Source organism: Lemur catta, chromosome 8 (assembly GCF_020740605.2).
Source record: "Lemur catta isolate mLemCat1 chromosome 8, mLemCat1.pri, whole genome shotgun sequence".
Classification (NCBI taxonomy): domain Eukaryota; kingdom Metazoa; phylum Chordata; class Mammalia; order Primates; family Lemuridae; genus Lemur; species Lemur catta.
The window spans coordinates 18,934,295-18,962,246 of record NC_059135.1 but is presented as its reverse complement, the minus strand read 5'-3'; the positions used below and the strand labels follow the sequence as shown (position 1 = coordinate 18,962,246).

At 44.0% G+C, this 27,952-nt stretch overlaps 1 protein-coding gene across 3 annotated transcripts in view; it reads left to right on the top strand.

Annotated features, from left to right (window-relative positions):
- Positions 1-1,040: 1,040 nt before the first annotated feature.
- The window catches only part of SMARCAL1 (SWI/SNF related, matrix associated, actin dependent regulator of chromatin, subfamily a like 1), a 52,043-nt gene continuing 25,131 nt past the window's right edge, over positions 1,041-27,952 (top strand). Inside the window, exons 1-10 of one of the 3 annotated variants that reach the window (XM_045559038.1) lie at positions 1,041-1,162; positions 2,367-2,403; positions 2,745-2,782; positions 4,329-4,379; positions 8,054-8,287; positions 10,725-10,775; positions 15,722-15,908; positions 18,221-18,371; positions 20,003-20,167; positions 22,656-22,721. In XM_045559038.1, coding sequence (XP_045414994.1) covers positions 4,343-4,379; positions 8,054-8,287; positions 10,725-10,775; positions 15,722-15,908; positions 18,221-18,371; positions 20,003-20,167; positions 22,656-22,721 — 891 coding nt within the window. In that variant the 5' untranslated portion in view covers positions 1,041-1,162; positions 2,367-2,403; positions 2,745-2,782; positions 4,329-4,342. Of the gene's footprint in view, positions 1,246-2,366; positions 2,404-2,744; positions 3,518-4,328; positions 4,380-8,053; positions 8,288-10,724; positions 10,776-15,721; positions 15,909-18,220; positions 18,372-20,002; positions 20,168-22,655; positions 22,722-27,952 lie in introns of all 3 variants that reach the window. The other 2 variants (XM_045559036.1, XM_045559037.1) reach the window with 2 other exon arrangements.

Here is a 27,952-nt window from a genome sequence, read left to right as displayed (position 1 = left end):
TTCTGTAAGACAGGCCAATGTCTTTGTCATTTAAAAACATGATTGTTTCAAAAGTTACACAAGTTCTATATAATTATAAGAAAATTCAAATGATTCTGAATAATATAGATTAAAAAGTTGAAAAGTACATTTCACCCTAATCTGCTCCTGAACAGTTTGGTTGAGTTTTCAAGTTTCCTCCTCAGACCTTTTTCTGAGTTTATAGGGAAGGATTTCTTTTTTAAAAAACGGATCAAACTACACACATTGCTGCACTTCCTTTTTCTTAATGTCTTACTTTTCCAAATATTAGTAGACATCTACTGTTTTTAAATGAGCCACCTTTGCAAATTGAATAACAGCAACATTCACGTGTACACTGATGAAAGAGACATTATATTTACCACCAACATGTAATAATGGAGTTGATTGTGTAGGGGAAAGGGTGTTGGTGCTCAGAAATGGGGTAAACCGACTCTGAAAGTGTCAGACTACTAATTTTTTCTCAAGAGCAGGGGCTATGGAATCAGAATCACAAACTGTCCTAATAAAGCCTTGAAAAGTTATTATCAAATACCTGTCTCAGTTTTCCCATCTGTAAAATGGGGATAAGAATAATATGTGACCCACGGGTTGTAGTAAGGATTAAATGAGATAATTCACACTAATGCTCAGCGCAACGACTGATGACGACAATGATGGTGACAATGGGGGTGGAGCATTGGGGCAGCGGGTGGAGCTTAAATTGCAAGCACAATACCAGCAATGGATGCCCCGGGGGAGACATTTCATTAAGAGCTATCAAGTCAGTCTGGCTGCCTAGGGTGCTCCGGAGATAGCTCTGACAGTGAACTTCCGGATTTGGAAACTTCAATGTCTCATGCTTTCAAGGTCCGGCACTTAGCTAAACCTTCTGGGAAACCAAGGACTAAAGCTCCCAGAGTGCATCCCTCCCGCTCCGCCTACGACGTTACGTCTCCCTTAATGCTCCCCAGGCTCCTGGTCCAAACTACAAATCCCAGAAGACAATGCGGCAGCGCTCCGGCTCCCCTCCCACTTTTCGAAGCAAAACTGCGGCCGCGTTGCCCGCTGGGAAATGTAGTTCAGTGGTGACCAAGCCCACCAGGCCCGGGCGCTACAGGAAGGCGGGCAAACTGGGAGCGCTTGAATACCGGATGCCTTGGTAATCTGTCTTGGGAGGGCTCGGGAGACATTCCTGGGTTCGGGGTCGGCTGCGAATGCGGCTTGGCTTCTAGGCCTCACCGGGTGAGAAGGCAAACTAGAAGGAAGACAGCGGAGGCGGACGAGACCAAATGCCAGCTGGAGCAGGGAGTGGGCTAAGGGATAGTTAGAGTGGGAATAGGGCGTGGTGCCCCTTATCTTGGGGCCGCCGTGAGGCTCGCCCCGAAATGGGGGGGAGCAGAGGTTCGAGCAAGCGCAGGAAGATGGGCGTCCATATGGTGGGATGGCTTTGTGGTTGGGGGCTGGTCAGTGAGTCTTCCTCGCCCTGTGGCCTTATCTCCTCTGGCTAGTGGAGACAGCGCACCAGGCCTTGGACCGGGGGAGTTTGGGGGTGCAGGAGAGCCTTTACCGGAAACTTTGGCAGGAGTGTGTTACCCGGGGAGATTGAGGGCTTCTGCTGTGCCTGGGAAACAACACCTTTCCCTGACTCCTTCCTAACTGCTGGTGGTTGGAGGAGATGGAAAGTCTTCTGGAATAAACGTTTGGGGGTGGTGAGGGGAGGGTCTGGCCAATGGGAGCCCCAGCGGGGAGGGAAACTTTTGAACCTTGGAACTCCTCTAGAGGCCTAAACAATGCATCACGCGGCATTACCTTGGGTGGAGACTGTTTAGTCTGAACCAAGCCAGAGAAATTGGTGTCCCACCCCCCTGGCTCTAGAATATCATAAAAGTGGCTCAACACAGGAAAATCTTAAGGGCAAATTCATTGGAAAAAAATAACCAGAGTATAAAACAGAATGCATACAGTGATCCTATGTTTATAATAAATACCTATATCTGCTAAATTTGTGGCACGTGGTTATGGATAGAAAAAAAATTAGAACTATAAATGTACCCTATAAACAATGGTTATTGATGGCTGGTGAGATTACAGATTAATTTTATTCTTTCCTTTTTACATGTTTATGTAGCATCTGAATTTGTACAGTGAGCTTGTGTTGCTTTGTTTTCCTTAGTTTTCAAAAAAAGTCACTTAGTTTCTCCGTAGTGTTGTGTTTTGGAAGTCAAGTACTAAGACCTGCTGCTGTGGCTTGCACTGGGGGGGCCACATGCAGATTGATTTGCCAGGAACAATAAGACTATTGAATGCAAGGGGGGAATTTAGTGTGCAGTCTATGTGAGGCTAATACTTTTTTCTTTTTCCAGGTTGGACAGAGGCTGTTTTAGCAAGCGTTGTGCCATGGTATGTGGTTGGTTGGTCTATTTCAGTCTAATCCATTATCCTTTCTAGTTTGAAATGTTACCGTTCTTATTATCTGATGAATTTAAGTTGCACTGTATAACTTTCTTGGGGATCTGAGAACTCACCTTGGCTGGGGGATGGGAAGGAGAAAAATATTGCTGCTGAAATACCTTTTTAGCTTTGGATTTGCTTTTTGCTTTTTCATCAGGATCATTATTTTAGCACACATTACCTACTATCCCTGTGTGTGTGCACTTTTTTAATTATAAAAGAAACTTTAATATATCCTCTCGTTGTACGCCTTATGCATTTGTTTTTGTCTTCTCTTTTTTCTTCCACAGCTTTTGCCAACTTTCCGATTAAAGGTTGACATTCCTGCGTAAGCATTTCCGTGTTAAAATGTCCTTGCCTCTTACAGAGGAGCAGAGGAAAAAGATTGAAGAGAATCGACAAAAGGCTCTGGCCCGTAGAGCAGAGAAGTTATTAGCAGAACAGCGTCAGAGCACAGGCTCGGGCTCCTCCTTTGCTTCCAACCCTTCCCAGTCCAAGCAGGTTCCTTGCCAAAATCTCCCGAGGGAGCCTTCTAAGCCAGTAAGCCATGGTGTCATTGTCAAGCAACAGAATCTCAGTAGTTCATCTCATAGTGACCAAAGACCTCATAATTCCCACAGTTTTCATCTCAACCTACCAGAGCAGACAAAAGGGATATGGAAGAGGCAAGAAGAAATGTCCACAGCTTGCCCAAGCCGCGGCCCACCAAGTCAAGTGACTCTCACTGGAATCTCCCTTCCCTTGGCACAAAGTCCTCCAGAGGTCCCAAACTCACAGCTCTCGGGTTATGAGTTAGGTCAAGGTCATCCTCAGTCTTCACATGAGATGAGATTGACACCTTTTGCTACCATGGGGCAAAACATTTCTGACGTCCATTGTGGCTCAGGGAGTGTAACGCCCAGGACAGAAGGAGCACTCCAACCGATATTTGAATCCTCACTCCAAAAAGCAGGAATCTCCCAGAAGGGAACATGCATAAGGAAAGGAGATCGGTTCCAGGTGAAGATAGGGTACAATGCGGGACTTGTTGCGGTGTTTAAGAGTCTGCCCAGCAGAAGTTATGGTAATCAGTCTTTTGTTCTTTAGGTGGTTTTGGTTTTTTAATTATTTTTAGAGTCTCTCTCTCTCTCTCTCTCTCTCTCTCTTTCTCTCTGTCTTTTTCTGGACTCTATTGTGGTTGAAATAAAGTCTCTTTTTAATCTAACAGTTTCTCATGAATATCAAGAGAATGCATTGGCACATTCTGTCATCCAGTTGTTTAAAAATTTTCCATTTTAGCTTCTGTTTCCCTTTATAATAGTTGTTCCCTCAAACAGCTGCCAAACTTGAGGGTTGCCACATGGCCGTATGGAGAACAGTGGAATATTTACTGAGAAGCCAGTTCCTCTGCCAGGTGCTTTATATGCATGGTAGCACTTAAGCCTAACAACAGTTTTTTGAAATAAGTAGATGTTATTTCAGTTTTTAAGGCAGTGGCACTGGTTCAGTAAGGGGAAGTGACATGCTCAGTTTGATTGGTCTGGAAAGGCGGGGTCAGGGTGTGACTAGTTCTCAGCACCAACGTTCCTCAGACCTCTTTGCCTGACTACACTAGGATCAAGAAAACATGGACTCCAGTCCTAACTCTGCCCTCAGCCCTCTTAGATAAAGTCCATAACTTCTCAGGATCTGAACTGAGCTCCACTATATGGAATAAAAGAATTGTCTACATTTGCTATTTGTCCTTTACAGAAATTTTGTAAAATCAGTGGGGGCTTGCCAATCAGCTGTTTGGAACTTGGCATCCATTCATTCATTTGTATGGAAGACAAGCTTTTATTGAGAACCCAAGTACAAATTATAACTATAATCATCAGCCCTCTGTTGTATTTCAGATCCTGATACCAAGATGTGGGACTTCAGCATGAAGGACTACAGTGCCCTTAGTAAGTAGACATATCATCGTCCCTCATAGAGGGAGATACTGACATTGAAGCTTCTTTGCAGTGGCAAATGTGGTCTAGCTTATGGTGTGCATGGCTTCATGGGTGGTGAAAGTTTTCAGGGTACCACCCCCACATACCTTCCCACTAGCTAGCCTAATAGGGTGGCTCTTTGGCCAAAGGTCATTGGTAACATTAACAAAAGCTAGTACTTAATGATGCCTGCCTTGTACTAGGCTATTCTAAGCCCCTTATGCTAACTCTTCTTTATTCCTTATAACAACCATTTTACAGATAGGGAAACTGAGGCCTAGGGAGGCTGAGTAACTAACACAGGGTCACATAGCCAATAAGTTGTGCAACTGCGATTTGAACCCAGACAGTCTGACTTTAGAGTGCATGTTTCCACCGGACTGTGCTAGCTCCAGCGGTGACAGGCAGTTGTGCCAGCCCCTGCTCCCTGGAAGATAACAGTTCAGCAAAAGCACAAATCCTCACAGCACTCTCCATGCAGCTAGCTAACTCGAGAGTGCAGGGAGGGGGCGCTGCCCCCAGCATGTTCCAGTTAATGCAGTGTTTGGTTATTGTCCCCTGGGTGCACCACTCTGTCTTCTGAGATTTTGTTAACTGTCCTACATGAAGGCTTTCTTCCCCTCATTCTGATGCCCGGAACCTACCGCTCTGTCAGAGTCAGCCCCTGGTGTTTTCATCTCCCATTTCGCTCATCCCCCCAGCCCAGTGCAAAAAGGGGAGAAGGTAAGGCTACGTTTTCAGATCACTTCTCTGCACATCTGGGCATAAGGTAGAATTTCCTGGAGTCACCAGTACAGTTTCTGGGGTAGGGCAATGGGGGTGATGGGACAGTCCCTGCAGAATTTCCTGGTTTTCTCCTTGGCCTGCACTTCTTGAAAGGTATGGTGTTGGGTGAAATTCTTTCTGCATTAGCTGCCAGGCCTGCCGTGATGGAGTACCACTGACTGGGTGGCTTAAACGATAGAAATTCGTTTTCTCGCAGTCCTGGAGGCAGGAAGTCTGAGATGAGGTGCTGGCAGGGTGGTCTCTTCAGAGGGCTCTCTCCTTGACCTGCAGATGGCTTCCTTCTCTCTGTGTCCTCACATGGCCTTTCCTGTGTGTGCACAACGCTGCTGTCTCTCCCTCTTCTTATAAGGACACCAGTCATGTTGGATCAGGGCCCACCCTAATGACCTCATTTAACTTACTAACCTCTTTAAAGGCCCTGTATCCAAATACAGTCACATCCTCAGGTACTGTACTGGGCACCAGGGCTTCAACATACAAATTTTGGAAGGACACGTTTCAACCCATAACACTAGTGAACTCAGCACCTTTTTGAGGGACTCATTTTTTAAAACATTTGTCAATGTAGGAAGGGGAGACCCAGTGCTGTGGGTTAAGGTTGCACATTTTAACACCTGGTGTTCTCATTGCTAGTCATTTTTAGACCAGTGACTTCCACTGTTGTGTATTTGTTTTGTCATCTTTTTACTCCTGCTCTCGGACCACAATATATGGTAACTTAGATGACAACTGCTTTTGCGAATTTATTTAGGTTTTCTGTGCCATATGGTTCCTTTTTGTAATGCTCCATGTGCTTTTTGAAAACAGTGTTTATTGGGCACAAAATTCTCCATGTAACTTTTAAGTGAATTTTACTAATTAAGTGTTTGGCTCCTCTTTATCCTTCCCAATGCGTTGCAAACTTGGTCTGTTATCTACTGAGACCTTGAAATGTCTCACAGTAATTTTGGATTTGTGAATTTGTCCTTGTATTTCTAAGTTTCAGATAGGTTCATGATCGTTGTGTCATGATTGGCTTTGTGTCAATATAACATATAAAGATTGTCTCTATGTTGGGCTTCTGTCATTTTACTTTAGGTATATCTCTGGATTTTTCTTTTTAACCCCACCACATACTCATTGTACAACATCCAGAAAGTACATTAATGTGTAAGGAAGAAAAAATATCTCCCATAATCTCGTGCTCAGTTAATCACTATTAACATTTTGGTTTTGTTCCTTCCAGCCTTTTTTCTATGCATTAAAATATACAGGGCTGGTCACGAACTCCAAAAATAAATAAATAAATAAATCAAATATACAGATTTTATATATGCATGTAATTTTTATCTTGCCATTTTCATTTAGTGCTCCAGCATAAGCATTTGTACTTTAATGAATGTTAACAGTTAATTCTAAGAGATGAAAATGTGGGTGTCATTATTATAACGTATCATTTTGACCTTCAAGAAATGATTTCAGGGCTGGGCGCGGTGGCTGATGCCTGTAATCCTAGCACTCTGGGAGGCTGTGGCTGAAGGATTGCTTGAGGTCAGGAGTTCCAGACCAGCCTGAGCAAGACCGAGACCCCATCTCTACAAAAAATAGAAAAATTAACCAGGCTTACTGGCACATGCCTGTAGTCCTAGCTACCTGGGAGGCTGAGGCAGGAGGATTGCTTAAGCCCAGGAGTTTGAGGTGCTGTGATAATGCCACTGCACACCAGCCTGGGTGGCGAGTGAGACCTTGTCTTAAAACAAAAAAATGATTTCATATTCTTGAACATAATACTGTCTTTTGTACTTCTGTCTTTTCCAAATTTCTTAGTAAAAAAAAAAAATTAATGGCTGCATAACATTCTATTTTATGAATGTGTCATAAATTGCTTAAATCATTTTTTTACTGTTTAATTTGCTCCCAGTTTTTCCAGTTTTAAAGCTGTAAGGAACATGTTTGTGCATAAGTTTTTGTCTGTATTTTCATTTGTTAATTGGGATAGATTCCGAGAAGTTGAATCATTATGATCACTTCTTAGAGCCCTTGCTATATATATTGCCAAATTATTTTCCAAGGGGTTTTAGTCCTAATTAGCAATATGGATGTCTAATTCTTTTTTTACCCTGCAAGTTTGAAAAGTAGAAAACATTTTTTATTTCTTTAATTATTTGTGAAGTCGAACATTTCTCTAGAAATAAACTAGACTAATAAACATTAGTCTTTTGCCCCCTGTTTTGAATTGGCTGCATCTCTATACTTAGTTTGTGGTCTTAATATTTTTTGTGAGCATGACCTCTTTTTATATTTTTTGCAGATACAATTACTCAGTAGCTTTTGCCTTGCACTTCAGTTTGTGTTTTTTGACAATTTACTTTTATGTAGCCAAATCTGTTAATCTATAAAAGCCATCAGTAATAAGTGAAATAATGTTCAAAACTGCACGTTTGTGTCCTGGTGGTTCTGCTTCTCATTCCCTTGTCCTCTGAGCAGTAGACAGAGTAGTGACCTGAGAATAGGGTTAAGTGGGTGATTTGTGGTGTGTTGACTTCAGTGGCTTCTCCAACACAACAACATAAATTACCTAATAAGTTTATTCATCCTGGTGAGCTTCCTCTTCCCCTTGTTAATTTCTGAATTCTAAGTTTCCTAATTTGAAAAACTTAAGGAGAAGAGTTATATTCAATAAAAATTGACATTCCCAAAGCCCCAGTTAAAGGACACTTGCAAGCCTTTCTGTCGGTCCTTTTCTCACCCACCTGCCAGTCCCTGGTGACCTTGTCTGCCTCCTCCTTTCTCCCTCCTCCCTTCTTGCCTGAGTGTCCCAGGGCCATGCCAGAGCCCTCTGCTTTGTCAACTTCTGTCCTTTTCCTCTTCTTTGGCAGTGAAAGCAGTCCAGCGTCTCTCCATGGTCACCCTGGAGCCTTTGAAAGGGGCTGATGGCAGCAGGGAGTCACCCTCCACCAGCATCGAGGGACAGGCCAGCCTTCCTTCAGCTCCGTCCCTTGCCTTTGTCAAGGGGCAATGCATGCTCATCTCACGGGCCCGCTTTGAGGCAGACATTGGTTATTCAAAGGACCTGATCGCACTATTTAAACAAATGGATTCCAGAAAATATGGTAAGTAATTGGTCTCTGTCTGATTCCCAGGATGTATAGTGGTCAGTGATCTCAGCGTAGGGTGTTTTACTTTATCTTTGAATATTCCAAAATGACTTCCTGGTCTGCTTCTCTTCCCTTGTCCCAGACAGCAAACACATAGTGGGGCTGTTTGGTTGTTAAGGCCTCCTAAAGAGAAGGCCCCACAATTTTCCCCATTCACTTGGTCCATGTCTTGGTAGAAGCAGGTAAATTCCTCCTTCAGTTATTTAAACCCATCTGTTTTTATTTTGGCCTTAGCAGAGCAGAAAAACAGGTTGTTGTCATGAAAATAAATAACTTTAGACAGTGGTTTTCAAACTCTGAGGGTTCGTGGGAACCTCCTGGAGGGCTTGTTAAAGGCAGACTGCTGGGCCCCACTGGCAGAGCTTGGGATTCAGGAGCTCTAGGGTGGGGCCCAAAATTTGCATTTCTCACAAGTTCTCTGGTGCTGCTGCTGCTGGTCACAGGCCCAGGGTCTGAAAACGCTGGTGGTTCCCCACTCTGGCTGCTCCTGGGCAGCACTGGCTACTGCAAAAGCACTGATGCCTGGTTCTCACCCAGAAAGGCTGGTTTATTTGGTCCCAGGTGGGGCCTAGGCATTGGTATTTTAAAAAATCTTCACGTGACCCTAATTATTAACCAGGCTTGAAAACCACTGGCCAAAGTGATAGTTTGGATTTTTTTTTAATGAGGATCTTCAAAAGCTCCCCGGTGAGAAACAGCTTTAGAATTCTGGGCTCCTGGGTTTCATTTTTAGCTGGGGCCACATTGTTGTTAAAAACTACCTGGCTTTTGTGGGTGGATGTTTTCCCGTTCTTGAAATGGTTTTAGTCTTTTCCTTAGGCAAGTAGAAATCAAACCGTTAAAACCTCATGCCTTTGAGACATCACATTCAGACAACATCATGGAGGAAGCCCCCAGAATTACTTGTTCAACAAGAGCTGTCCTCAGGGTTTGGCCCCTTTAGGATGAGGGTGATGCTCTTATGTGACCATCCCTTAGGTGGACACAGTTGTAACTGATAAGAGCAGGGTGTGGGGGAGCCATGCTGGGCCAGCCTGGGCATGAGCTGAGCTGCGCACACGAGGGCCAGGATCCTTTGCTCCCGGCCCCCTCTTCTGTCCGGCTGAAGCTTGGACTGGCCCTTAAAGGTAATTACGATGATCTGTGTCTATCACCAGGCTTTGAGATCACACTCCTGACATGGTCTGCTATTTTGGGAGCAGGTACAGTGAAAATACTGATCCCTGATCCTGTGCACACCCAGCTGCCCACAAACCACGCCTGGATTCTTTGCCTCCCCTCACATTTGTAGTTTTCCCATTGACCACCCTGCCAGTGTCAGAATCAAGCTGTTGGCAGGAAGAGTCTCAGTGCCAGTCCTACATTCGAGATTAGCCTGCTTTTGTTCCTCCATCAGGTTAACCCTGGACTTCCTCACTTTCTCCCAAAACCGACTCCTGTGTCCATAGTGCTTCTTTCCAGCCGTCTCAATTTTGACCACACAACACAGAATTAACTTTTGCTGCCCAGATAGCGTTTATCCAGACCAAACTTTCTTGATTTTCTCAAAAGGTAGATTAATAGAGAAACTCCTCTGTTTAAATAATGAGCCACTGGTGGGTAGTAAGTTGCTCCACTTTCTTAAGTTAATATTGTATGTAATTTCTACTGCATTGTACTAATTAGCAGATGACATAATTATAACAACAGTAGTCATAATAACTAGCTTTTTTTGAATGCTCCTTGTTTTCCAGATATACTTTTATAGACATCTTACCTTCAATTTTCATGTAATCCTCACAGTAACCCTGTGAGGTAGGGGCTGTAGTACCCTTATTTTTCAGATGTGAAACTGAGGTACAAAGATGTTACATAACTTGCCTGCGGTCACACAGCCAGTGAGAGGCAGAGCTGGGATTTGAACAAGGCAGTTTGACCACTCTGACCACACGCAGCTTGTTTCCCACGTATATCAGGGAACTATTATCACAGCCCATATTACAGAGGTGGGGGGCGCAGATGAGGTGGTGTGAGTGACTCTCCTGGCAGTGCCTGACATAGAGTGAGTGCCAGGTGATCATGGAAGCTACAGTTATCATCCCTGTCTTGGACATTCAGGGCGTTGCTGACCTGCTGTGCCATTCTAGTCATGTCCCCTGTAACACTTTTTACCACAACCTTTACGACCCAGTGTGTTTTCACCATCTCTGCTTGTTTCTCCTCCTGGTATACCAGGAAACTTCAAGAGGCAAGTACTCAATGTTATTACTGTATCCCTGGTGCCAAGTACAGGACCTGCCACGTTGTCCAGGCTTAATGGAGGTTCATGAAGCCAGGGAATAAAGGAGTCAGTGTGATGACATAGCAAGAGGGCAGGGTGTCCCATTTGCTTACGTATTTCTTCTCATTGCAGATGTCAAGACCAGGAAGTGGAGCTTTCTCTTAGAAGAGCACAATAAACTAAGTAAGAAGCCTTCCTTGCCTGTTTTATATCATGCTTAAGTTTTAATAATCTGCCTTAAATTTAATGTATTGTAAAAGAATCTCCTCCTTCCTCTCCTGTGGTAACTTCAGATGCTTGAGTACAGGGTAAGCAAAGGTGGGGATATTCTTGGGTAGCCTCATTCGTGTCCACTGAGACAGTGGCTTTGTGACAACCCACTTGAGCGCAGGACCTCTTCTTCCACAAGGGTGAGGCAGTACTAGTAATCCTGCCTTGATAGAAGTGTTAGAAGTGAGGGTTTGTGGACTTTGGGAATCAGAGATGAGCTGGGATTGCTTAGCTTAGATGGAAGCTGCCCATTCTCCTAAGATGACTTCTGAGAGCAGGCTCTCAGTTTACTTCTAGAACTAGATGATCAAGAAAGTCATTAGTGGCCGGGTGCGGTGTGGCTCACACCTGTAATCCTAGCACTCTGGGAGGCCGGGGCAGGAGGATCCCTTGAGCTCAGGAGTTCGAGACCAGCCTGAGCAAGAGCGAGATCCCATCTCTACTAAAAATAGAAAGAAATTAGCCAAACAACTAAAAATAGAAAATATTAGCCAGGCATGGTGGCACGTGCCTGTAGTCCCAAGCTACCCGGGAGGCTGAGGCAGGAGGATCACTTAAGCCCAGGAGTTTGAAGTTGCTGTGAGCTAGGCTGACACCACGGCACTCTAGTCCAGGCAACAGAGTGAGACTCTGTCTCAAAAAAAAAAAAAAAAAAAAAAGAGAGAAAGTCATTAGTAAGAGTCATTAGTGATGGGCTTCATAATGGGCTGAGTTCTGTCAGGTGCAGAGATCAAGGCCAGGGGACTCAAGCATTTTAACAAGCACTTTGAGACTGACCAAGGGAAGGGGGTATGTGTACAGACAACTGTAAGAAGAAGTAGTCAGTTTTGGTTGATCATTTTCTTCTGTATGCTCTGCTTAGATGGGGCAATCTATTCTAATATGCCTGGGAAAAGGGGGACGTGGCCATATCTCAGCCTGTCCCAGAAGGCCAGTCCCTCATCCATCTGGCTGTAACAATTCTGCATTGGGTATGAGGCTGGCACAACTTAGGTTCCTCCTGCTTGACGGCTGAGGACTTATTGGGCCTCCCAGATGGAGGGAGGTGTCATTTGTTGGTACCAGTCAGGCCAGGAGAGACATGATCCAACCTTGGGAGCTCCGAGTCATTGGCTGTCCTGCCCATCAGGCTAGGGCTTTAAGGAAGAGGTTGAAAAGCTGGGTTCTTTCCCTTTGTCTCCTTATGTGACCTCCTGTGTGACATTGGGTAGGTAACTCAACATCCCAGGTCCCATTTGTCCCTTCAGTTAAAAAAAAAGCGGAGGTGGGGGGGGATGAGATGTTTAGTCCCTATCTGCTCTGTTGACATAGGAATTCCATAAAAAGGAAGGGCTTTTGATTCCTTGAGCAGAGACTTGCTGTGAACTGCAAGATTAGGTTTGACTATGAGATGATGCTGAGTATCAGTAAATGCTGGCTAAAGCAGAAAGGATAGCTCAAGTTGATCTGGAGACTCTCTGGCTGCTGCTATTTGGAACTTGTGATTTAGAAGGAACTATTTGGCCAAAGCTGAATTTTTGATGAGAAATAGGAGTGAGTTCTTTCCTTCTCGCTTCTTTGCCTTTCAACCAGGAAACACATAAATATGTCAGGTATAAAGGTGTTGACTTTTACGGAACAACAAAAAGCAGGATACTTACAGCATTAACAGATGAATGCAATGTTGAAAATCTATGACTTGTGACTCATACAGCATTATGTAACGGTTCCTAATCTTTTGTGGACCATAGACTCCTTGAAATATTGCATGAAAACAATGGATTCTTCACCCAGAAAAACATGCACATAATGGCCATACATAAAATTTTGCACTTGGTATTAATGATTCCACAGATCCTGAGTGAAGAGTTTTATTAATAGATTTAGTTTTTACATGCTATCTTGTCTTTACCGTGTCTCGTGTAAGGTAAGACTGATCCCCCCCTCCCCCATTTTATAGATTGGAAAAAGCTTGAGCCCAAAGCTTTCCTTATTGGGAGCTTTGCAGGGTCACAGTAAAGTCAGTGACAGAAATAAGAATAAAATTGCCATCTGTGTTTGTAACCTGACCCATTATCAAATTTAGAAGCAGCTCCATGAAGTAAGAAGCCAAAGAGGGAGGGCACTGTGGAATACAGCACCGTTTCCTGGGCAATGGGCCCCTCTTGCTTCACCCCGAGGTCTCCTTCCTCATGTGTGAAATTAGGTTATTGACCCTAAGCTAGTGAATGCGTACATACGAGAATGTCAGTGAGACCTGAGTACATGAATCCTCATTGATCAAGTAGTGAGAATCGTTTTCTCTAGTAAGGCGAATCTAAGGACTTTCCTCCCCTCTCTTTTCTAAGTGTTGTGGGGCCTTTTGTCCCAGTGAAATTGGCATAAGGCCTTTTGTTTTCCCCTGGCTGTCACAGTCCAGAAGGGCTCTCAACAATCTTGTCTTGTCAGCTGCTATTTGAAAACATTAGCATCTCTGCTGTGTGGCTAGTAGCATTCTGCCAAAGAGCTGTTTTACAGAAATGACTTCTCGATGACTCATGAAGCCAGACAGCATGCCTGTCATCTCCCAGTAGCAGGGAAATGACAGTAGAGACAGATGTTGACAGGGAATGGTGGCTTTCTCAAACACACAGTTGGCTCAACTAGCAGCCTAGGATCTTGGAGATAGTTGGTAGGAGACATGGTGGATGTTGGTTTTATTCCTCCTAAATGGCTGAAAGAGCATAATGCTTACAAAGCACTGCATTTTACACCAGCCAGATCATCAGCCCTTTCTTAGCTTTCATCAGGTATTTGAGTTCTGAAAATCACTAGGATTAAAATGAAAATGGTTTCTGAAAGCACATAGAGTGCTCAGTCTCCTGAAGTGTGCAGAAATCAGCATGCTCAGATTTAATTTGGAGGTATAAAATGTATTTCTGCATCAATATGGATAGTCTATTTTACATTAAAGCCGTCAGCCTTACCTAATTTCCTCTCATGGTGATTCTGTTCATAGAAACTGTTTCCAGAAATAACTGGTACTTATATTTAGTGAAGGGCAGAAATTGATTTAAATATATTGAAAATACAAAGCAATTGGAGGTAGCAGTAGATAGCTCAGTCCTGCGTATGCACATCAGTATTTGCAATGGTAACCAACTGATGGTTGTAGCAAAAGATTTTTGGAAGACCTTGTGAGGATGTTAAGAAAATGTAGAATCACGCATGGCCATATGGAATAGAGAGCCAACCACCTTAGAATTTCAAATAATATTGGGTAGAAATAAATACACCCAGTTTTTCCTTTTTTTTTTTTTTTACTGGATACCTGAAGACAGTTAGCCTCTTGGTGCGTTACTCTGACTCCCCAGAGTGCTATTGAAAAGGAAAAGGATAAAGAGCAATTGAAGATCTGTAAATAATAGTTGCTCTTCTAAATAGGTTTTCGAAGGAAAATGATAAAAGGGAAGAACATCTTGAAAGTTACAGCCCACAGGACAGAAGGCTGTGATTAGTAATTTAATAATTCTACTGCCAGGGATCTCTAGGTCTGTCATCTTTTCTCTAAGTTTTTTATTTTTAACTATCTCCCTCATCCCTGAAAATTATGTTTTATTAATTCTCTCTATTGAGTACAGGTTTTTTTTTTCTTTTTTAAATTTTCAAGTCATGTGAGACTAAGTTCTTTCAAAAAGCAAGGTCAGTGCAACTAATTTGTTTTCATTTCCATGTATATCCCAAGTAATTTATTTCTCCCACTTGGGTGAGTGGCCCTGACTAAAACAGATTTCTCCATACATTATGTAGGGATATAGGACCAGCATACTTGGAAGGAAAGTAAAGGCTGCTACATGTAAATTGAAAGAATCTGAGTAATGGTCACTCTAAGTAATAGTTTAGACTCTAAGCTCAGCAGGGATTGGTAAACGTTTTTTGCAAAAGGCCAAATAGTATTAATAAATATTTTAGGCTTTGTGGGCCATGCAGTCTCTATCCCAGTGGCTCAGCTCTGCCACTGTAACATGAGAGCAGCCAGACAGAATCTGTAAATGAATGACATAGCTGTGCTCCAGTAAAACTTTACTGAAAAACAAGCAGAAGGCCATTCTGGCCCACAAGCCTTAGATAGCTGATCTCTGCATTAGAGAAGAGGTAAGGACCTAGCAGGAAACATCCAGATACAGAATATTTTAGCTTCTTTACCACAGAAATCAGTACTATAAAACTCACTTCTCTTGAGGGGAGATATTTATTCTCTTCTGGAAAGGGCCAGAAATGTACTTTTTTATCAGTTTGTGGCCTTTGCATAGAGTCTGCCTTTTGTTGTTTTTAAACAGCACTACTATTCTATCAGTCTTCTTGGAAACACCTAACAGCTTCTCCATACAGACCAGAGTGTTTCCTTGCCTTTTGATAGTTGGTAACTTGGAGTTCTCTGCCTCCTCAAACATCAAAACCATCAAAATAAAACATAAGGAGAATGAAAACAAGACAAAATTTATTCTAAGACTTGCTTTTTCACTTTTTCATGGGTCTTTCTGGACTGATTTTTTTAAAGAATATGGGTCCTTATTTTTTGAATGGGAATACTGAGATAACTTTTTAAATTTCTTTAGGGTAAAAAAAAAAAATCAGTCACAAAAATACTTTACAGTTCTTTCCAGTGTTTGTGTAGTACAGCAAATCGATTTGGGATTAATTCTTGCCTCTTATTTGCAGAAATTAAGGAATGGAGAGGGAAATTAGTTGTCAGCCCCTGATTTTCTTTCTAGTTAACCTTTGAGAAGATGGGGTGAAGCAGAATTTCAGTTATTGAACTGTATGTCTCGAAGCCCCTACTCTTTCCCCAGATCTTTTGGGAGTGAACACTCCAGCTCATACACTTCTGTTCTTTCCAGTTAAAATGGTACGCGACCTTCCACAAGTTCAGCTGGATCCCCTGCCCAAAACGCTCACCCTGGCTTTTGCTTCTCAGCTGGAGAAGACGTCTCTTCATCCCACGGCAGATGTCCCAGAGGCAGACCTTTCTGAAGTGGACCCCAAGCTCGTGCTTAATCTGATGCCCTTTCAGAGAGCTGGAGTCAAGTAGGTTCTTGATCTTCCTCTCGCCTTCCCTTCTCTTGCATGAATTTCATTACTCCCCCCCAAGCTGGGTTCAGGTGCTTCCCCTTTTATGAACTCTCATCTTCCACAAATACCTAGAAAAATCTAAGCATTAAACAGCCAGGTGTGCTGTTACCAAAGCCTCATTGTAACCATTGATTTCAAATTCTGTGGGTTAAGCAGGACTCTGATTGCAGGCATGCGGAAACTCCATTTAAACTAGCTTAATGAAAGAGGAGTTTCTCAGTGCATGTAGGAGAAAATCCAGCATCTCTAAAGATCTCATGAGGACTCTCCTTCACTCAGCTCTTCTTAGTTTGTTCTCAGCCAGGTGCTCCTGAAGTGTGGCAACTAAGGCTGCCAGGGGCTTCCAGCTTTCGGTCCATCAGCTTAGCAACTACAGAAGCACTTTTTTCCTGATGGGTTTGACACTGCAAGGGCTTAAGTCTGGTGCTGGCACTGGAGCCAGTCACTGTGGCCTTGGAGGCTTAAAGTCATATTGGTTAGACTGGGTGATAAGCCCATCCCTGAAGCCAGTGGGTAGGGCCTGCCCCCCAAAATACTTCAGTTCAGAGTGGGAGGTGGTGGCTCTCCAAAAGAAACTCAGGGTGCTCTTATTAGAGAAAGAAAAAAGATAAACCCTTGTCCTGACCTGTCCTTGTTTACCAGAGTTTCTTGGGAGAAGCAAAATGCCAGGTTTGAAGTTGGCTTCTCTTGAAAGTTCAAGAAGAGGAAAGAGGAAGTCTTGATGGTCTGTCTAGAGATAATGTGTGTTAGAGCTGTTATTAGGCAGTGTGGTCGGAGACAGAGTCCTCTGCGAGGGGTGGAACCTGAGTTATTAATATCAATGGAGCTGACAAACTGAGACGGCCTGCCTGCCCGAGTCCTGTCTGTGGTATTTGGCAGCAGTTAGGCTGCTGTCTCAGGCAGGATTCTGGTCTGTGTGCCGTCGGGGCACAGCATGCTGTACTGTGTCCCCGTGGCCCCAGCCCTGCCTGCCACTCTCGTCTTCATTTCTCTCCGATCTCCCTAGAGAGTGCACTTTACAAAATGTCACCCTCTTCATCTGTTGAGATGTCCTTTGTACCTTGTTTTAGCCAGGCTCAGGGTGGTTTAGTTCTTATCACCACACCTGCTGATTAGAAGAGGTTACATTCTGTTTTCACTGTGCCAGATGGAAAAGAAAAAGAGCTATGCAACTGGCTTATTAGCAGGTTCCTGAGCAAATGTTCAGTTTTTCAGGAATTCATGGAAAGAGGACTAGTGTTTGGCACAGGGCACCAGACATCTGGCATTCGGGGTCCTTTTTGCTTTTTTCCACTGATTCCTCATGCGACTCGAGCAAGTTGTTTTTACTGTTTGTTTTTACTGTTTGTGTCTTGATTATTTTTCTTTTTGTGGAATGATAGGATAGAAACACTTCCTTGGCACTTATGATGGTGCCAAGCATTGTTTTCAGTGCTTTATGTATTAACTTTGTTAATCTTCCCACAATGCTGCGAGGCAGGTGCCTGCTGACTGCTGAGGGACTGAGGCAGAGCGAGGTGAGGTAACAGGCAGGAAGGTGTGCAGCTGCCGAGTGGGGAGCTGGGACTCCAAAATAGTGTACTACACCCACCACAGCTGTCACCCCGGGTTGTTGCACTTTAAGGGCTTTAGGATCCTGAGGCCTCTAGGGAGTGAAGAACTTGATGCTGAGGTTGGGGCTCCCTCTCAGACACACACCCTTGCTCCCCTTCTTCCTCTGTCCTCTTCTCCAGCATTTTCTGTCTCTGCCAGCTCTGTCCCTTTGCCTTTATGTGTGCTGAGCACTCTCTGATCTTCAGAAAGCCTTGTTTTCACCCCACCAACTCTTCTTTCCTTCCTTCCTTTCCAGGCGGACTCTCAGTGAGTGGGCGCCCCCCTCCGCAGCCCTGGCCATGGGCTGCCCCCCACGCTGCTCTGTCCACACCCCCTGGGCCTTGCCTGCCTTAGGCTGAGGCTGACACTGACTCCTCTTACTGGAAGTGTCCTCCTTTGGCTTCCATAACCTAAAGATCTTCTAGATCTTCTCCCCACATGTTGGCCACCATTCCACATTTTCTCTGTTTTGACCTGCTCTTTTTCTTGTTTTGTTTGCGTCCTAACTGGCTCCTGCTCCTTCCTCTTCGGGGAGCGAGTCTCCAGTCTCGTGGTGGGCAGGCCTGCGCGGGCCAGTGCGGGGCCCACCTGCTGCGCGGGAGGGCCGAGCAGAGCCCCTGGGAACTGTGCCGTGCTGTTGCCTGCGCTGTCGTCCTCACGTTGTCTGCTTTCAGTTTTGCCGTAGCAAAAGGAGGCCGCCTGCTGCTTGCCGATGACATGGGCCTGGGGAAGACCATCCAAGCTATCTGCATAGCAGCCTTCTACCGGAAGGAGTGGCCGCTCCTGGTGGTGGTACCTTCCTCTGTGCGCTTCACCTGGGAGCAGGTTAATTCTCTTGTACTGTGATTTTCTCAGAGAAGGTTTTCCTCAGTGTCAGGGTAATGAAATAATTGAAGACAGGGCCTGGGCATCTCTAAGCATCTGTCTCAGGTCAGGGGAGATGAGGTAGCCCCCTGAGGCAGGCTCATGGTTTTCTGAGTTAGAATCAGGCTATACCTTTGGGGAAGAAAGCCAAGTAGTTGCCAGCATGCAGACTTCTCTCCCCCTGTCAGCAGACACTGCCGGTACCTCTGTGTCCCTGCTAATAATACCTTTCATCTGTAGCATACTTAATTTTCACAGTATTTTCACCTCCTTTATTTTCCTTAATCCCATAACAGCCATGTGCAGTAGACGCAATAGATAGTTACCTGATTTATAGATGAGAAAACTGCATCTCCCAGAGGTTAAGGCCATGCTTCGTGCTAATGAGGAGCCGTACAGGACCTTGAAGTTGCCTCTCCTGACGTCCTGGCTCCGAGGTTTTGCACTCTGTAGAGGGTGGTGTGTGTAGGATGTTCACTGGCTGCCAGGTAACTTCATGGGTGAAGAACCCGTCCTGAACACTGTATTATCACTCACCCTTGAGCTTTTTCTACTATAAATCCAGGAATCAGAGTGGTTTTGTGAAATGAATAAAAATCCTTGTGAGCAAACTCAGAAGAAGGAAGACCTAATCCATCTTCCATAGCTTTTTCTAGCTTTATGCTACTGAGGTTGGCCTTTGGCCTCACAACAGCTGGGCTTCTTCCTATGGCCTCCATGAGCCGCTGTGGGGAAGAGGCAGCTCCACCTGCTTCTGGTCAGCCTGATGCCCAGACGTGCTGTTGTAACCAAAGAGAAGGTGGAAAACCTAAAAAATGTGCATCGCAACAATACCTTGTTCATTTCCTGTCCTTGAGATCTGAATTCTGCCAGTGCCTGTGGAAAGTAGTCATTTAATACATATTTTGTGTATGTTAGATTCCTACAACACCCTCAGAAATTGTAGGCAAGAGTCAGATAGTCAGACGGTTACCAGTGTTCCCTGTGTCAGAACAGTGTCAGCCTGGGCAGGATGGGGCAGCACCCAGATGCCCGGGCACTGCCATGGAGCCACCCTGGTGGCCTTCTACTGGCTGCAGGCACTGGGTTTGGCTAGAAGGGGTAAGATTGCTGGAGACAGAAGGTGGATTTGGATTTGTAGAAATAGTGACATGAATGTTTTTATCATCATCATCATCATCATCAATAAACACGGTTGCCTTCAGTGTACCAGGCTTTGCTGAGTTCTTTATAACATTCCTCTTGAAGACAGTCCATTCTTTCCCTGTAGAAACTTGCTGTCTAGTTAGAGATCACAGCACTGAGACCCACAGACGCCATGAAGTGACTGCTGACCAAGGAAGGGAGTGTCCTGTCAGGGGCACATGAAAGGGGTGGGTGGGTGAGAGGAAGGTATAGGTGATGACTGTTCATGGCCACGAGGACTACTGTGGATACAGGAGGACATGGTGGGAGAGACAGACCGCGTTTGTTGTTTAGGGAGCATGAAAATTGGTCCGCACTGAGAGTGTGGTGTCAGGTTGGCTGGGGTCATGGCCACAGCTGCTGTGCCAGGTCGTCATTGTGGTTTTGTTCTCTCCTGTCATCCGCAGGCCTTTCTTCGGTGGCTGCCATCTCTGAGCCCAGAAGATGTCAACGTCGTGGTGACTGGGAAGGACCGCTTGAGAGCTGGCTTGGTCAACATTGTCAGTTTTGACCTGCTTAGCAAGTTGGAAAAACAGCTAAAGCTACAAACCCCTTTTAAAGTTGTCATCATTGTAAGTGACTTGGCAAAATCTCTTAAGTATTTTATCTCTCTGGAAACTTTCTTCTCAAAAACTCCGAGAACTTGAATATCCATAATCTCCCTGAGCCTCACTCAGTTCCTAGGAGAATAGAAATCACTTTCTTTATTTTATGGGGAACTGGCATTTCACATGTCTCAAATAGCCATTTGCAATCGGGGCTGCATATTAGAATCTCCTGGGGAGCTTTGTAAAAAATGTGATTTAGCAGGGTCTGTGCTGGGAGTTTCTAGCCCATCTCTTCGCCGGTGTGGGGTCATGGGTGGGACCATCTCGTGGACCCCAGACCACCTAGGGCTTCTACAACCTGGACGGCAAGGGGGTGTGCCTGCCTCTGGTGCCGTCTTGCCAGGATGGCTGAGACATGCAGTTCAAATAATTAAGCTTTCTTTTAGGCAATATGAAGATACCTCCCCCCTTCCCCCCAAAAACGACTTTTTATTCTAGTTGCTTTTTTAAAGAAGGCTTTACTGGAGTCCTGCTGCCAGATTTGACAGCACAGCTTTCAATTACTGGCTTTCCTTTTAACTCCTCATATACTTCCTAAGGAAAGTCTAGACAAACTTGGTTTCCTGTCAGTACTGAGTGTGTCAACATGGTTCACAAAAATATTGTAGGAGCTTGGAGAAGGGAAGGAGAAGATACAGTTACTGACCTCAGGGGATCTACTATTATGTTTTGGACTAAGAACCACACTGTGTTCTTAGCGTAAGCAGACTTAAGTGTTTATAGTTTTTCAAAGCTATATAGGTAATGAGTCTTTGGGGGAGTCGTTTCTGGTTTGGCACAAATTCAAGTATAGCTTTGAAAAGATGTCAGCATACATGTGAAATGAAAACATTAAAAGAAGTTTCCCAGGATGATAGTGATTGCTCTAGAGTGTGTGGGAAGAGTAATGCCTTCATTTCTTGAGTGTTACCTTGTGTTAGGTACTTACATATAATCGCTGATCTTCCCAGTGGCCCCTGAGCAGGTATGATCCTTTATCCTTGTAAATTATCCATTTCACAGCTGATAAAACTGACAATGAGAGTGGGTACATAATTTGTCACAGGCAGAAAGCTAGCAAGTTGGAGAGTTATTGATTAAAACTAGGTTGCATCTGCCTTCAGAATTCATGTTTTTCTCTTTCTGACCCATCACTTAACCTGCCATATGATTTTTGGCAAGCCCCTTACTACCAGTGTTGGTTTGTTCTTCAGTTAAATAAGAGCCCTGTCCTCCTGTTTTCAAAGAAACGTTACAGGAAGGAATCTGAGGTGTCACACTTCTTAATGCTTCAGTTACCAAGCTATTCTTTGTGATTTGCTCCAATATTGGCACATTTTTCAGTGGTTGAAAGAGTCTATTCCCTTCCACATCTGACACCTTTTTCTGGACTGTCTTGAGGGCACATCGTCAGATAAGCATACGAATATAACACCCGGGTTTCTGGGAGTAGGTACCGTCTTAACATTTTGGGGATTATCTCACACTCCCCTTTGTTGTGGTCTCGAGGCCCTTTTTGTTCATCATAGCTGGAAGGGAACGGGATTTCTTCCAGATCATCTTCAGGGACAGAGGCGGGATCTCACTGGTATCCCTCAGGTATAGGGTGCCACGTGCCAGGAGTGCTTCCTACGCAGCAGGACTGTTCTGAGGACTTTGTGTGTGTTAGCCCATTTAAGGCCCACAGCAACTCAATACACTGGGAACTGTAAAATGTGAAAATTATACCCATTAGGAGAAACTGGCACTGTAGAAAGGTCAACTAGTCGCTCAGAGTCACATAGACAGGAATCTGAATGTGTACCAAACTGTATTCCCCCCAAAATACTAATAATGTATTATTTACTCATTTGGCTTTAGAAAATATGAGAAATTTTGTGTGTGCTTATGCACAGAATGCAGACTGTAAATAATCAGACTCTGTTCTAAATATAATAGTCCCTTGAGAATAAGAATCATCACATCATCATCTTTCCATTTCTCAGTTCCCACAGAACTTTGTTTGCACCGTCTTCAGTGACATGTTAATAACACTGTCTGCTAGGTTGTCAGCGTGTCTGACATCCTTCCCACACTACGAGCCCCTGAGCGCAGGGGCTGGACCCCCAGGCCTCACACTGGTGCAGAGCCCACCACGGGTCTTCAGCGCACTTGACCCCAGTGCCACATGGGTGCAAGGTGCCTCCTGCACAGCAGCAAACTTCCTTTCAGTGGTTTGTTCATCCAAGCAGCCTCTGATGTTGGGCGGGCCAGGGATTCACTAACCTTACTTTACAGGCGGAAAACTGTCCCCAGAGAGAGGGAGCAACTTGCCGAGAATGTAGTAGAGAAGCTGCGTCCTTACCTAGGCCCATGAAAGTGCTAAGGGAGGCATCCACATTGCACGTGGCTTGCCAGGGTCGTCCTGAAGGTAGGCTCTATCTCTGCCACTCAGGATGGGGCCTTGTTCACCTACGTGGCTGTTTCTTTTCAGGATGAATCTCACTTCCTCAAAAACAGTAAGACTGGCCGCTGCCGAGCAGCTCTGCCCCTCCTAAAGGTAAGTACTGCTGAGAACAGACTCCAAGCCCGAGCCCCCCCGGCATTGAGATCTCACAGTATTTTGCTTGGTCTTGTGAGGGTCCTAGTAGAGGAAGGGCTGCAAGTCCAGGCCTGCGGGCCATGGTCGTGACTTAGCATTGACTTACGGCATCTCTCCTGAGGGCTTTGGTGCCAATTTTGTTTTTCTTCCTAACATCCTGCTAAGGAGCAAGTAATCAGTACTGTTGTTTTTGTCTCTCAAAGATGAAGATCTGTTGGGAGTCACAGGCTGGGTGGGAACTAGATTCCAGAACCCTCCTCTGGCTTCTTACCTGGGCAAGGGGAGCCTTTAGCAGCTTGTCCACTAAACAGCTCAGAAAAAAACTGTATATCGTCTAAATCACTTGTAGTGGCAAAGCTATCAAGGTGCTAGAAACCAGGGGAGCTGAGTTAGACAAACTTAGAACTGGGCTAGAGCCTATATGTCAGCAGGATGTGCTGGCAACGCTGAGACATGTCTCTAAACTGATACTCCTTCCTGTGGCTCCCCTAAGCCTGTTTGGCTAACAGGAGGGCCAGCCATCCGCATTCCTCTCTTTAGGTCTGAACTTGTCCCTGAGTGCTTTGGCTGGTATGAGTTCTGCCTTCAGAGCAGCAGACACAGGCATGTGGTGTAGGTTCAAGTCTCTATCTAAATGTGCTCTGACATGCAACATCATAGGCTCCACGTTGGGTTTTTTTTTCTTTTTTCTTTTTTGAGACAGAGTCTCTGTGCACCCAGGTAGAGTGCAGTAGTGTCATCACAGATCACAGCAACCTCAAACTCCTGGGCTTAAGCAATCCTCTTGCCACAGCCTCCCGAGGAGCTGGGACTACAGGCATGTGCCACCACACTTGCCTGATTTTTTCTGTTTTTGGTAGAGATGGTGTCTTGCTCTTGCTCAGGCTGATCTTGAACCCCTGAGCTCAAGCAATCCTCCCGCCTCTACCTCCCAAAGTGCTACTAGGATTACAGGCATTGAGCCACTGCTCCCAGCCAGGCTCCATGCTTTATTGGGTACTTTCTTCTGTGTCTGTATTTGGTGTCCTGGTCCCATACCCCTGACAGAGGGTAAGCCCCCAGATTTCTTGCCATCTCTTTGGAGTGAGTTTTTTCCTAATATTGGGGGAGAGGGAGGGGAAGTACAATTAGAAAAGTAGCTTTTTCTCTGATGACAAGTTAGAAATCTCTCATAGATGATTTTAGAGGGACCCACTTTGGTTTCTGTAGACTGAACAAATGAAACTGTGTGTTTATCCTGTGCTCTAATTAAAGCACCCTTTGTATTGCACCAGCATTTTAAAACTGCAGTTTTTGGCTGGGCGTGGTGGCTCACGCCTGTAATCCTAATACTCTGGGAGGCCGAGGTGGAAGGATCACTTGAGGTCAGGAGTTTGAGACCAGCCTGAGCAAGAGCGAGACCCCATCTCTACTAAAAATAGAAAGAAATTAGCCAGACAACTAAAAATGGGAAAAATTAGCCGGGTGTGGTGGTACAGGCCTGTAGTCCCAGCTACTTGGGAGGCTGAGGCAGGAGGATCGCTTAAGCCCAGGAGTTTGAGGTTACTGTGAGCTAGGCTGACACCACGACACTCTAGCCTGGGCAACAGAGTAAGACTCTGTCTCAAAAAATAAAAAATAAAACTGCAGTTTTTATTGCTTAAAAGCTTTAACTTTTACCTAAACTAGGGAAAACAAATATGCTAAATGTTGTTGAAGCTTAGTATTTGAAAATTAACTTAATTTTACCAACTTCCCACAAAACACACTAAGTATCTCCTCATTTCAAGTTTTTATTTTTTTTTAGGAATAACAGACAATACACATATTCCAAGGCAGGGTTATGTCATATGCTCCAAACCTAAAAATAAAAGTCCTTTACTTAAAAAGCTTGATCCTCTGCTAATATTTCCTATAAATATGTATATGCTGATAGCCATTTATGGACACACTTAAATGAAATGTTTTTTCTAGGGTGGTAACCCTTCTTTTGGGAGACTTTAATATGTTTTCCTTAAAAAAATGTTAATAGGCTTTGGTACTCTGGTTCCAATATTATAGCCATAACTAAAATTAAATCTGTACCGCTGATGGTTTAGACAAAAGAAATTGCACAATAGATAGATTATATCATTAAAGTTATAATATGAAAGCTTCTTAGCAACCACCTTGTTAATGCAGCTGTTGCCTGGTTGGGCAAGCTGAACCACATACTGGTTTCTGAAATGTGTGCTTCCAAGTGGGACCTTTGGAAGCAGCAGATACGTCTTTAATATCTTGGGTGTATTTCAAAGTGACATTTAAAACAAATCTTTAAACTGCTAGTATATATTGTTCTGCATTTGCTATAGGACTTGGGTGAGTTAATATTTTAAAATAGGACCCATGAGCGTGGCCTACTATTTACGAAGGTATATTGAAGTCACTCTCTTCTGCAACGTTGACTTCACATAATGCTGGACTGGGCAGGACTGGGGTGGAGGAGTGGAGGAGGGGGGCGTTCTGTGCTATTCTCTTGACCAAACCTTTCATCTCTCTGTTATATTTTTTCTAGATCAGAGTTTCTCAACCTTGGCACTATTGAAATTTTGGACTGGTTGATGGTTTTTTTGTAGGGGACTGTTCTGTGTGTTGTAGGCTATTTAACAGCATCCTTGGCCTCTGCCCACTAGATGCCAGCAGTACCCCCCCCCCATTGTGACAACCAAAATTATCTCCAGATGTTGCCAAATGTCCCCTGGGGGTGAATAAATTACTTCTCACCCACTTCCTACTCCCCCACCCCCATTGAGAACCACTGATCTAAATACTCTAAGGAAATGAATCTAAATGTTTTTGGAATAAGAAGATAATTGAGAGAAAATAAAGTATGTCTTTGAAGAGCCACATAGGGGCCTAATTTAATACCACTTTATTGTTCCTCTAATGTGTACATCTCCTAAAACTATATTCTGATAATATCACAAGATATTTTCAGCAAATGTGCTTAATGAGGTAATTAGATTATATTGTGCAATCTGTGAGATAGCAGGGCCAGATCACATCCAGAAAATGTGGGTTTTGTAAATGGCGACAGCAGTCAGCAGATAGAGGACATGTTAGGTTATAAGAAACCGGTGTCATCCTCCCCTGGAAAAAGGAACATCTTTTTTTTTCCCCCAGCACTATTTTCCTGGGCTACTAATCCTTAACAAGGTAGTTCTATTTTAATATATAAATGTATGGAAGTAGGCAAGACAGAAAACAGTAAAGAAAAAAGTTAAAATCACCTTTACTCCCTCCAACAGAAAAAACAACCACTGTTAACAGTTTGGTTATTTTTCCAGCATGTCAGTTGTAGGGCAAGATCATCATTTTCAATGGTTATGGAACATTCCATTATATAGACACATCCCATAATTTAACCCTTAGTATCAAACACTTGGTTGTTTCCTTTTTTTTGCTATTATAAATAATTCTGTAAGTGAACGTAACCATGTATATGTACCTTGCATACTTATCCTATTAGGACAAATTCCTGTGACCAGAATTGCTGGGTCAGTTTTCATTTTACCTCTTGGTGGAGGCCTCTGAAGTCCAGTCTGGCGGGCGTAACAGTCTGCACTCCCATCCAGTCTGATTCAGAGGTTCTTTTTCTCCACCTGACTCCAACCCTGAGGATTGTCAACACTCCTTTGAACAGTGAAATCCACGTTTGGATTTTTTTGTTTAGTTGCATTTTGTTTATGTTGATTTTTATTGTTCAAATGATATAATAGTAAAATTAAATTTTTTTGACGGGAAAAGGCCCCCAGAATCCCACAATCCTTTCTAATAAGTAGCTGTTTCTCTTTTTCTGTGAGTAGAGTACTTTTTATGTCTCCGTGGATTGGCTAAATGAGATATTGGCTAAAATGTCTGAGATTTTCTTCAAAGTAGTTTAAATAGATGATAAATTCTAATGACACCAAAGGGTGGACAGTGAAAAATAAGTGTCTCTCTGCATCCCCAGTCTCTCTATCTCTCCCCAAAGGCAGCTGGAGTTACCAGATTTTCAGGTTTCTTTCAGTAAAATAGCCTGCACCCTTGTGACTACAAATGTGTGTTTCCTTTCTCCCTCCTGAAAGTGCTTCTCAACTGCTTTACACTTACTTTTCCCCTTAATATATCTTGAAAATCATTCCACATCATTCCACATGACTCTACCTAATTCTTGCGAATAGTATTCCATTGTATAGAAAGATGATTTTTTTCTTAGTCTGGGGTTTTGGTGAAATGCGTTATAGCCAATCAGAATAAATCAGTAAAGCAAGTCATTAGCTCAGTGGGGGGAAAAAAGATAACAACAGGAAATGATGGAGAATTGCTGGACTCTTTCTTGTATGAACTTAAAACAACTTCAGCTCTCTTCTCCACAGTAGAACATTCTCTTGGCTCGTAATTTAACATCAACGTGCAGGTTATCTACTTTGAATTACTACATTGAATTCTCCTTGGCAAATTATATGTACCAACTTGTCTTGCTGTCACCCTGTTCTGCAGGGCTTTCTCACCCCAACCCAAGGGAAAACTAAGCCTGTTTTTGGAGGTCATGTGTCCCCAACAGTGTCTGTACGTGTAAATCACATTATCTTTCCAAAACCAAAGAGAAATTATTTTTTTACATTGTTCCATTGTAGGTTTCTTGGGTGCTGCTTTCTTTCCTTAGCCAGGGGAGTTAACTGTAAAGTGTCTAATTTAGCGTTGATTTATGTAGTTTTATGCATTTATGTTTTCCTAGATTGAAAGTTCTCAGAAGTGGAGGGCAACAAATAAATCTTTTGCAGCTGGGTGTGGATTAAAGCCTGATAGACAGGTGACAGAGGTGCGGTACACTCATGTTGGGGTTGAGCTGGAAGCAGGCCAGATCGCTCCATTACAGATGAGATGCCCTCTGGGTTCTTTTCAAAGCTGGCCTTTTCTTTTTCCATCATGCTGCCTCTGCTTTTTGACACGCACAAACGTCCATTTGCAACACTCCCATCGCTCTAGTCTGGGGACTGGATGGGAGAACTGACTCAGTAGTAACTGCCCCCGATGGATGTCCAACAGGAGACCCTGGAATTCATTTTCATCTTCTGGTCCGTGAGCTGTTTTTGCCCAGGCTCCATCCCCAGGCCAGCACAGCCATGTGGGGAATGAGTTTAGAATGATGGAGAGATTTTCTCTTACTGATAAAACTTTTCATTTTC